General features: G+C 31.7%; 1 protein-coding gene across 5 annotated transcripts; it reads left to right on the top strand.

Annotated features, from left to right (window-relative positions):
* The first annotated feature begins 2,592 nt into the window (after positions 1-2,592).
* Positions 2,593-11,504, top strand: PAPS1 (poly(A) polymerase 1). 5 transcript variants are annotated; one of them, XM_089768053.1, is made up of 14 exons: positions 2,593-2,748; positions 2,839-3,477; positions 3,606-3,683; positions 3,833-3,940; positions 4,701-4,763; positions 4,863-5,024; positions 6,356-6,469; positions 6,561-6,623; positions 6,732-7,061; positions 8,993-9,157; positions 9,376-9,505; positions 9,671-10,353; positions 10,971-11,038; positions 11,135-11,504. In XM_089768053.1, exons 2-14 carry the CDS (start codon positions 3,361-3,363, stop codon positions 11,178-11,180), a joined length of 2,127 nt encoding a protein of 708 aa, XP_089624179.1. In that variant the 5' UTR covers positions 2,593-2,748; positions 2,839-3,360; the 3' UTR covers positions 11,181-11,504. The 5 variants fall into 5 exon arrangements, with proteins under 5 accessions (XP_089624179.1, XP_022735870.2, XP_089624180.1 ...); XM_022880135.2 differs by having other exon boundaries at positions 9,376-10,353; XM_089768054.1 differs by having other exon boundaries at positions 2,839-2,972; positions 9,376-10,353.

Genomic DNA, 11,504 nt, shown 5'->3' on the forward strand with positions numbered 1-11,504 from the left:
TTTTTTTTAATTTTTTCATTAAAAAAAAGTTTTGAGTATTTGAAATACAGCAATTGTAGATTATTTGTTGCATCTCTTAAAAGATAAATGCAATATTTGAGTCTTTTTTTTTATATAATTTTCACTCGAATATTGCATTTTTAGGCTTGAAATGCATAATTGTGAAATTTTTTTATTATTTGATTAAAGATATACATATTTGTCAATATTTGACTTCATATTATTTTGATCAAACATTGCTTTTATATTTGATAAATATATTGTGTTTGTTATGTAGTAAAGGACATTATAATAAAAATGCTTTTATTAAGTAATTTGAGTTTTCTCCAACCAAATATAAGAATCTAACAATCCAATGCCACGAAAAATTATTCTTTATTAGGAATCAATACTTTCTCAAATTTCTCTTTCAGAATCTAAAATTTTACAAATCAAATACCGTTTTAGTGTTTTTTAATTGTGTCCATAAATATTTAATTTTTTTAAATACTCGTAACCTTTTAATGTTTTTTCAATTTTACCTTTATATATATATATCTAAAAATAAATGAATAGCTTAATAAGTAAATTATTATATTGGTAATAAAAAAATATTATACTATAAACAAAAAAAGAAAGTTAAAAAGCTAATATATATAAATATATAAATTATTATTTTGTCTTTTTGTATGTAATTATAAATATTTTATCACTTAAAATCATAAATAAATTAAAATACAGATTGGTAATAAAAAAATTATAATATAAATAGAAATAGAAATAGAAAGTTGAAAGATAATGTAAATGAATAAATTATTATTTTATATTTGCCACATGTAATTATAATTTTTTTATCACTTAAATCCTAAATATTATTTTAAAATAAAATAATGTGTCCTCATTTTGATTGAAAAAAATCTTCAAAAAATATAAATAATATTAAAATATTAATAAATATAATTTATTAATAAAATTTTAAAGTAATGTATTTAATGATCATTTTTTATATTCCTCTCACAACTATTATTATTTTTATCAAACATATATATTTTATTACTAATTTTAATATCATAATTACAATTGTAATCTCATTACTAAGATAATTCATGTCATTATTTTTATTTTTTTTAATTTTATCATTCGTCCAAATAGTATTTTAATTTCACATACAACTATTAATTTCATAAATATCATTTTTTTTCAATATCACCACTTTAATCTTTGTGTCCTTAGCATAAATGTTAGACATACATTGGAAGATAATTAAATTTATGATGGTGAAAATAGGAGAGTTAATTTAATAATGAGAATTCTATTTATATCCTATTTGTTACTCTATGTACTCTATTTCTAAATGCACCAAAAATTTAAACTCAATTTCATATTTCTACTAAATAACCCTTACCATTCACTTTTTATTTTCCATTCCCACCATTTCTCTATTCTTCTTTCTTCATTTTTTGAAATCGAGTTTATCAAAAATAGATATTCGATAAGTATAAGATTCTGAGAAGCCTTAAAACTTATTGGATATCCCTTTCCGATAGACCTTAAAGCTTCTTGGATATTTATTTTTGAAAAGTTTGATTTTACTTTTGAAAGTGAATTTCTTAACCTTAATCATGCATATCCTTGTACTATGAGCCTGTTCAAAAGGGACTTAATTGAAAATATATGTGCTTATGAACTAATTTACTTGATCATGTGAGCAAATAAAACTGAAATAAGTGTTTTCAAGCATGCATGACACAAACTTACTTTTTCTTTTAGGACTCCAAAAAACCAAGAATAGTATTTTCTATTTTTCTGATTTTCTAGTTTTGTATGGATAAAAAAGTGTTCTTCGTTTTTTGGTTTCAAGATAAAAACACCTTTATACCCATACATACTCGAGAACTCACATGTTTTTTTCATTTGCATAAATGATCAAGCAAGAATGGGCACATTGATGACTTAACCCTTTCCACCCATACTTGTTTGAGAACTTATTTCTAATATTCTCAAATTTGTTTTATTTATTTTAAGATTAAATAAATTTATTTTATTTTATTATCTCAATAAAATTATTTTATTTAAATTAAAATTAAATGTATTATTTATTTTAATATTAAATATATTTATGTATTTTCGAAAACAAAATCTTAAGAATGCAATATAAAAATCAAAAATCTATTTTCGAGAATGCAATATAAGTTTTGAAAATTTTGAAAATTACATTACATTTTCAAAAATAAATTTTTAAGATTTACATTGCATTCTCATAAATCCATTTTTGAAAATGCTTTTGCATTATCAAAAATTTATTTTCAAAAATGTTTTTGTAAAAATTTATTTTCGAAAATATAATATAATATAATTCTTTCCGTCTTGAATTCTAAAAAAGAAAAAAGATTAAGTTTATAAGTTATTGATGGTATTTTTATAATTTATTAAAGATTAAGATTGGTATTTAATATGAAAATATTTTTGAAAAAAAATTTAGAAAGTATATAAAAAATTTTTATGGTGTATTTAGAACACCTCATTTAATAAGATTTTAATTTATTTTTTAAAAAATATATTTTAATTTATTTTTAAAAAAATATATTTTAATTATCTATTTTGCCCGTTCTTTTTCCACAGCATCACCTGTTTGGGACAAGAGAAAAATAAATAAAGCCCAAAGCCAAACGTTTCTAACCTCTACGCTATTCGTTCTTCCCTCTACATTAGAAAGAAAATTTACGATATCAAACAATTTTCCACAATAATCATTAATAAAAAAATCCTGTAAACTCTCTGTCTCTTCCTGAGTCTCTAAAATTTCCCTTGTCTGAATCCAAATTTTCTCTTACTTTTTTTTTTTTTTTTGGTTTGCAGGGTTCTATATTTTTTCTACTGGAGACTTTTTGGGGATTTTTTTTTCGATCGTCATGGCCAACGAAGAACAACAACGTTAACATCACCATCGGCATGGTCGACTATAAAAGGCGTCGACCTTAAAATTCTCGAAAGTTCGGATTTTTAATTGCATTTTGTTTTTGGTTTCTATGCTTGTTTTTCCTTCCCTTTAGGGTTAGAGTTACTTTTCAATTGGAGCCTAATTTTGGTGTTGTAATCTTTCCTTAATAGTCTTATTATAAGAAAAAAAAAGATTAACTTTTTCTTTTGTAATTTCAGTTTCAGTTTTGGTTGTATCCTACCTAATACTCTACAATCAGCAATTATTTGATTCTTACCTCTCCATTTATTCCTTTTTATTTTATGTACTTAGGAAGAAAAGAAAAAAAAAATTGTGAAAAAAGTATTATCAATAAAATTTTGATTAATTGTTATTGGTTGCCAAAAAAAAAAGTGAGAGTCGGAGTGAGAAAAAGAAAGAAATTGTAAAAATTAAGAACAATGGGGAGTCCTGGATTGGGAAATAGAAACAGTGGGCAAAAATTAGGTATCACGGAACCTATTTCGTTGGGTGGACCGACTGACTACGATGTGATTAAAACCCGAGAGCTGGAAAAGGTTTCTTTTTAGCCGCATTTTCACTGTTGTATGTCGTTTAGAAAATTTTTTTTTGATGTTATTGGATTTGAGATTATCTTTAATTCTTTTTTTTTTTTTTTTTTTTTTTGGGAATTTTGGACCTTCAGTATTTGCAAAATGTGGGATTGTATGAGAGTCAAGAGGAGGCTGTTAGTCGAGAGGAAGTACTGGGGAGGCTAGACCAGGTTGGTACATAACTGTGTCTCTTAATGATTTGAAGTAGACTTACTTGGTATGGTACTTCTATTTCTTGCTTGATTATCAAAGGCGGGTTTGTGTTATCGGTTTCTGGTGATTTATTATGATTTTGTTGTTGTTGATGTCAATTAAATAGATTGTGAAGAATTGGATTAAAGCAATAAGCCGTGCAAGAGGTTTGAATGAGCAATTGGTTCAAGAAGCAAATGCTAAGATATTCACCTTCGGTTCTTATCGTTTAGGGGTATGGTTGCATTCTTATTTTTGTTGCTTTATTTGTGTTTTAACCTTTGATTTCACTTTAGTTGCAGTACTGTAAGTTATAAAGAGAAAAGCATTGGAATCTAATGGATTTATTCTAAATTTTGGAAATGGGCAAACAATGTTGCTAGCTGTTAATGAGGTGGAGGTGGTATCTTCAAGCCACTATTGATGTGAGCTTGTGTTTGCTTGAAATTTCCGCAAAGAAAGAAGCTTATCATATTTGTTTATATTGCTTGCTGATATCATCTGTCTTTGGAATTCTTGGTCATTTATACAGAAGTTGACTATTACATTGAACTGGGTGTTTCAGCTTTTATGGGCAAGAGAATCTTTTATGCAGTTTACTTGCTCTCTCTGCTATATATTTCATTTGTGAAACAATACAGGGTTTTGTGGAAGAACAATTTTATTTTTCTTCATTGTGTGAATTCAGCCATTGCTGTTTAGGGTTTTATTTTATCAGTTGAGGATGTTAAGTTCTATAGCAGGCTTGTAATCTTTGACATTCCTGCATAGTAGGTGTATTTCTAATTTGGTGAGATTTAGAATATTCTAGGATTTTGTCTAGTTTTTACTTCTTTTGAGTTAAAGTTGTTTTCTGATTGATTTCTATAGCCCTTCGTAGTTTAATGGTTCAGCAAACTTCATAATCATGCCTTCAAGTACATGATTTCTCCACCTTATTGCTTTCAATTTGGAGTTCTAGTTTGTCATGCTTCCATTAATTTTTTTGAAAGCAGGTGCATGGCCCTGGTGCAGATATAGATACACTTTGTGTGGGACCTAGACATGCAACACGAGAAGTGCGATGAGATCTTTCTATGCTTATTTGCAACAGTTTTTCTTTCATTTGAGAAAGTGTTGATTTACCAACAAAAATGCTTATATATGTTTGGATATAGGAGGATTTCTTTGGTGAGCTACACAAGATGCTATCAGAGATGCCTGAAGTATCAGAATTGCATCCTGTGCCTGATGCTCATGTCCCAGTCATGAAATTCAAATTCAAAGGAGTTTCCATAGATCTTCTTTATGCAAAACTCTCGCTTTGGGTTATTCCTGAAGTAAGTGCTGGTTTGTCTAGTGTCTGCCTTTAATTATATCTACTCCATTTTATTATCTTCTATTTTAAGAATTATTGTAGTAATTCGCTGCTAGAGATTTAGAAGAATATTTAACTGATGAAACTTGTTACTGTTTCCACTGAAGGTTTTAGTTTGAGCAATTTGGGCCTTTAATGTTTGGACGCAGTGTTAGGTTGGTTGTGGAGGTTGAGTCACTGCTAGATGGGTTATGTCAATCTTTTATTTTGTAAATGATGACATCCAATTCTTTATAAAGCATTAGAGGTGGCCTACCTTCCTTATATTTACATTTTTTTGCATGTAGTTTACTTTATTCTTTTGTTTTGCTTTCCTTTTGTCATGTATAGTGAGAGCAGTAGTTAGCATAATTAAAGTAGAAATGCTTTAAATAATCATGGAGGAATTTGATGCATTAGGTCCCCTGATAGTTTGGAGGTTGCTTCAGCTTGCAGGTGTGCTTGTGAAAAGAATCTAAACAAAGCCTCAGGTCTACTTCCGTTATGAATTTTATGGCACAAATTCTATCATAAGGGATGTGCCTATTGTAGGGGATTCACATTAGAGCAATCATCTAAGTACAAAGTGATCAATCAACCCACTACAGATGGACTTACTCTTTAAGTTCAAACATAAAAGCTGGTAGTTCCACTTTATTTTGAACCCAATGGCTATGAAGAAAAATTTCCCTTTTTTGCCTCCAAAATCAGTTCCAACCCTGAATTGGACCTGATTCCCAGTGAATAACCATCATTTTTCAACCCTGCATGATTTAGGGAACAAGCCTGTACCTATCAATGAGGTTTGCCTTCATTAAACTGCAGACGTTAAAGGATTTTAATGCCTGCAGTAGACTGGATAGGGTGAAGGGCAGGGTGTAACATACGTTACGCAAGCTTTTGCAAATTGTTAGAATTGTTTGATTCTTCATATCAAGATTTAAGTAGAGATCCAAGAAGCAATGGACCATCCTGTGACAAGCATGCATGATTAGATGCAATAGATAATATATATACTCTACTTTGACACAATAAAAAGAACAACCTAGAACATTAGATTGTAACCTCTTTAAAATTTGATAACTAGTAATGATGGTCATTAGAGCTGTGCTGTTTTGAGAAATTCTGAGGGAAAACAGGTGCATTTTTGACCAAGCTTTGATGATAGCCCAGGGAGAGATGATATTTTGTGCATTAATTCTTTGCATAGCTACCTTTTTTTTTGTTAAACTTAAAATTCATTATATTGTAACCCTTTTTTTTTAATCAAAATGTATCTGAAAATTCTCATGACTTGTGTAAATTCTACTGCAGGACTTAGATATTTCACAAGACTCTATATTACAAAATACGGATGAGCAGACAGTTCGTAGTCTTAATGGTTGCAGAGTCACTGACCAAATTTTACGGTTGGTTCCAAATATTCAGGTTGTGGCAATCACCGTGAATTGTGTACATACAGATTTTCTTCCTCACAGAGGTTCTTGACTTGATTATGTTTCTGCTATGTGACATGCAGAATTTCCGGACAACTTTGAGATGCATGAGGTTTTGGGCAAAACGTCGTGGTGTTTATTCTAATGTATGAGATGCTTTTCATATTTGGCAAGGCTATGCACTAGATCTCCCTGTTTCCTATTTAAAAAAAAAAAAAAAAAAAAAAAAGCCTAATCCTTTTTGTTTTTGGCAGGTTGCTGGTTTTCTTGGTGGTATAAACTGGGCATTGCTTGTTGCTCGTATATGCCAGCTATACCCTAATGCTCTGCCCAATATGTTAGTTTCTCGATTTTTTAGGGTTTATACCCAGTGGCGTTGGCCAAACCCAGTCATGCTTTGTGCTATCGAGGAAGGATCTCTTGGTCTTCAAGTTTGGGATCCCCGAAAAAATCCAAAAGATAGATATCATTTGATGCCCATAATTACTCCTGCTTATCCTTCAATGAATTCTAGTTACAATGTGTCATCGAGTACTTTGCGAATAATGACAGATGAATTTCAGAGGGGTAGTGAAATTTGTGAGGTATGGTCTTATGGTTAATGTCTGATCTTTTCTTTCCTCTTTGTTGTTTTATTTTGATCAGTATAAGATCATCCCTTCAATGTAGTGCATTATTTTACCAATAAACCCCAAAAGCATACAAAAAACTTGCACAAAATTTCAAAATGTAGTGTATAAGCTTCTTTGTAGCATTTTCATGGATACCTATTGGATGGTTATATAAGGTGGAGAGGGAGAGACTGAGGGGAGAGAGAGTGAAGTTTGTTTCAAGCGGAGAGGTGTTTAGATTTTTGAGTTTGGGACCTTATCTAGAGAGTATGAGCTATGTGTTTGACTATTTGGATGTCAAGCTGGAATGGGAGAAGATGTTGGTGTTGGAGGGAGGCAAAGGGGGAGATAGAGACTGGAGAGAAGAAAATTAGAGAAGGAGAAATTAAAAAATAGTAAAAATTAAAAAAATCGAATTAGCATAAATGTTTGATCTTGTATCAGAAAAAAATGCTTGATGAGCTTTTTATTTTCATATAAATATGTTAATTGACATTATTGTTTAGACAAATAAAAGTTATGATATTGTTTTTTTTACAAAACCTGACATGGATATTAGATCTAAGGCACCATTTGATTGTAGCTTTTGCTAGTTGCTCTTTGAATAATGGTTGTAAAGCAAAAGGAAATGGTAAAACGTAATATCACAATTAATTTAAAATGCAAAAAAATTTGAAATGTAACTCTAAATACAACATAATTAGTCTGTATAGGAGTAGAATCATGCATTTTATCATCTTAAAATTATAGTTTTATGAATAATCCTTCAAAAATTTTATCTGCTTTTGTATCCGCGCATGCTTTTTTCTTTTTGGCTTCCAAAAGAAAAATGCAAAGCGACAACCAAATAGAGCCTAAGTAATGCTACAATTTCTATTAATGCCATTAGTTGGGGCAGGTTGTATATTTGCTAAACTAGAGTCCTTATGCTGAATTAGGCTCAAACTTGGGGCATTTCTGTGTAATTTACTCTTTAATAGGATATGTCCGGTCAAGGATTTTGCTCTTAAGATATTGGCTTTACCAGAAAAAAAGGGAGCAATGTGGAGCATTTAGGGGAAGAAAGCTTTATATACTCCTTCAATTTTACTTCTTCTTTTTGGTAATTGTGTGAGGTTTTTTTGGTTATTCTCTCTCTCTCTCTCTCTGTTATTTGGGAAAGAAGGGGTTTTCAAATCCAATTCTTTGAGCAGGGGACACATGCACTTAGCGAAATGCTCTAGTGCATTTCTAAGAGCTATGAGTTTTTTTCATAGCGATATTTCCTTTTGTTACAGCTCATGATTTGGGGTTTGGTATCAATGTTCTCAGTTGTGTGAGTTTCAAAGCAGTTTCTAGGTGGAGTGGTAGTCTTGTTATTTCTTTCTTTACAATATATCTTTTGAATGCTCATGATTGTTGATAAGATTTTAGTGTGTGTATGTGTGTGTGTGTGATAATACCTCAATTCATGATGAACTTTTTTAAAGGTTTGTTGGGCAACTAGAATTTGGATACCCCCTGTTTGGAAGTTAGTGAAATCCAGAATCTTAAAACAAATTCAAATATATTGTTTTGATGGCTTAGGTTTGATTTGAACTGGGGAGAAGAATTTTAATTTGATGGATTTCTCCAATTCCAAGCCAAAGAATTTTTTTGAAATTTTAATATTTGGGCTTTTATAATCCTAGCAGATTTGGCCCAGATTTAAGTCCATGCGGTTTTGAATGACTTCCCAACTTAAGACTTTGTTCAGAGCTGAAATCAAAATCCTTGACTATCCAATCCTTGTTTCCAAAAGGACTATAAACATCACTGTTATGTGATTCTCTCTGTACTCTGCTGTTTAATAATTTATATATTTCTTGATTTTATGTTATCTTTTACACTTTGAATTCGTTGTTGACATTTGTTAGTGCTTGCAGGCTATGGAGGCAAACAAAGCTGACTGGGATACCCTTTTTGAGCCTCATGCTTTCTTTGAAGCCTACAAGAATTATCTACAAATAGACATCTCTGCAGAAAATGCTGATGATTTGAGAAAGTGGAAAGGCTGGGTTGAGTCCCGTCTCCGTCAACTTACGTTGAAGGTGAAACAGACTTTCCTTTTCTAGACAATTTTTTTCTCCCGTACAAGAAGGGGCATCATATCAGAGTTCTAGATATACCCTTTTTAAAAATTTCCCCGACCACCTCTGACAAATTGATGCTGAAATGGTTTTCTATGCCCTACCCCCCTTTTTTTGTCTTTTTTATGCTTCTAATCTGTAATAATCCTAATTTTCAATTGTTTATTTTGTAAATCTAGATTGAAAGATACACGTATAACATGCTTCAGTGCCATCCACATCCTGGTGATTTTCAAGACAGATCTAGGCCCTTCCATTGCAGTTACTTTATGGGTTTGCAACGCAAACAAGGAGTTCCAGTAAATGAAGGTGAACAATTTGATATAAGGTTAACTGTTGAGGAGTTTAAACACTCTGTTAATGTGTACACTTTGTGGAAGCCTGGAATGGAAATCCGGGTAACCCATGTAAAACGTAGGAACATACCTAACTTTGTATTTCCTGGTGGTATCCGGCCCCTTCGTCCATCTAAAGTAACCTGGGATAGTAGACGGGTATTGGATACAAAAGCTTCTGGCCATGCTGGATCAGACAAGCAGGGTGAAGTTAAAGGAGTTGCGGATGGACAGGATGATGGAAAGAAGAGGAAGAGGGTAGATGACAATGCAGATGCTCAATTGAGAAACACCAAATATGTTAATGCTGTGCCTTCTTCTAGTCCAGAAGTTCATGTGGGTAGTCCTGTCAGCGCTGTGAGTTCTTGTTCCACGAAAGGTGACCATTCAAATGCAACAGGATTGACTGAACCAATAAGGGAAAAAGCTGAGAACAATATGACGAATGGCTTAATAAGTTCAAGAAGTGTGGAAGAGCTTTCTTCTCATAATGGTGAGGTTGATGGATCACTTAGATGTGTTCCTTCAAATAAGGGTTTTATTGTGACTGCTGATGCATCAAGCTCTAAAGAGGCAGAGAAGTTGGCAATTGAGAAAATAATGTCTGGTCCATACGTCTCCCACCAAGCTTTTCCACAAGAACTTGAAGAGCTTGAAGATGATCTAGAATTTAGGAACCAGGTCAGATTTGTGGGGAACACTAATAGTGGCCTCGTGGAATCTTCAATGCCAGATTCAGCAGGAGCAGCTCTAGTACCATCAAGCAATGGAGCTGGTCCTTCCACCAGTTTACTTGCTAGCTGGGGTATAGAGGAGTTAGAGGTTGTTTCTGCTATCCTTGTCAGTTATTACTAGTTTCAAGAAGCTCTTTATTTCTTGCTTTTATTGCATTGGTAATATCCCCGTTATGATTCTTTTTTTGGTTATATTTACTTGAGCTATGCTTCTTATTTTTGGGAATGGTTATCTGTATATTGGCTTAAAATTTTCTTGTTCACTGTTTGCTTTTCCTTTCTCTTTGCTAATATATAAGGTTAAGTTTACCACTGTGCCTGAAAAATTTTCTTCCCTTTCTGATAAATAAAACCTTTTAGGCACTAATTTCTAGACTATCTATGTTCAAGCATTATTTTAATGCTGCTTTAGAAAGCAAGATGCACATTTGATTGAGAGAACAAATTGGAAGACTTCCTTTGACTGGTGATTGGAACAAACTTGTGACTAGTTTTCAAAATATGCAATTATAGATAAGCTTGTAAATAAAACTGGTTCAACCAAAACAAGCTGCACTAGGCTCTGTAACCTAGAATACTTTTGTTGTGCATAAATGTTGCTTTACCTCTTTGCCAATCTCGGAATTTATGCAAGATCCAATTGTAATGTTTGTAGCTCAGAAAGGATGGAGCAATTCTGACTGTTATTGGTTTTCATATGTATAGCCTGTGGAACTTACTGCATCCATATCAATCCCATCTGCGCCTGTGGTTCAGAGGAAGCCACTAATAAGGTAATTGCAATTACTCTTGTTTAGTAAAAATACACACTCGTTAGTTGTTTGGCTTGACACAATTGAGCTTCATATGCTTGTCTTTGTAATTTGCAGATTGAACTTTACTTCCTTGGGGAAGGCTTCTGATAAAAGTGGGTAAAGGGGTTAGTGAAGGTGGCGTGAGAAAGGTTTTATGTATGATTAATGAAGTTAATTCTTCGCTTTAGTACTTTCCATCCTCTTTGTAACTGTTAAGATTTATAGTTAAATAAAGAAATTTTGAGTTTTTAAAAAATCTAGCTTTGACTTTTTGTAAATGAAATGTAGACGAGAAGCTGGAAACCTAGTTGCTAAATACCAGTTGAGCTCTCGAGCAGATGTTTTATTGTTTGACCTTTTTTTAATAATGCAAGAGCAATCATTGCCAATGATACCAATAATTATGTTTTGATATTTTATGTTAATAATTCGAATTGAGAATCCA

This window comes from Durio zibethinus, chromosome 11 (assembly GCF_047325235.1).
Source record: "Durio zibethinus cultivar Kanyao isolate XHJ-2024 chromosome 11, ASM4732523v1, whole genome shotgun sequence".
Taxonomy (NCBI): domain Eukaryota; kingdom Viridiplantae; phylum Streptophyta; class Magnoliopsida; order Malvales; family Malvaceae; genus Durio; species Durio zibethinus.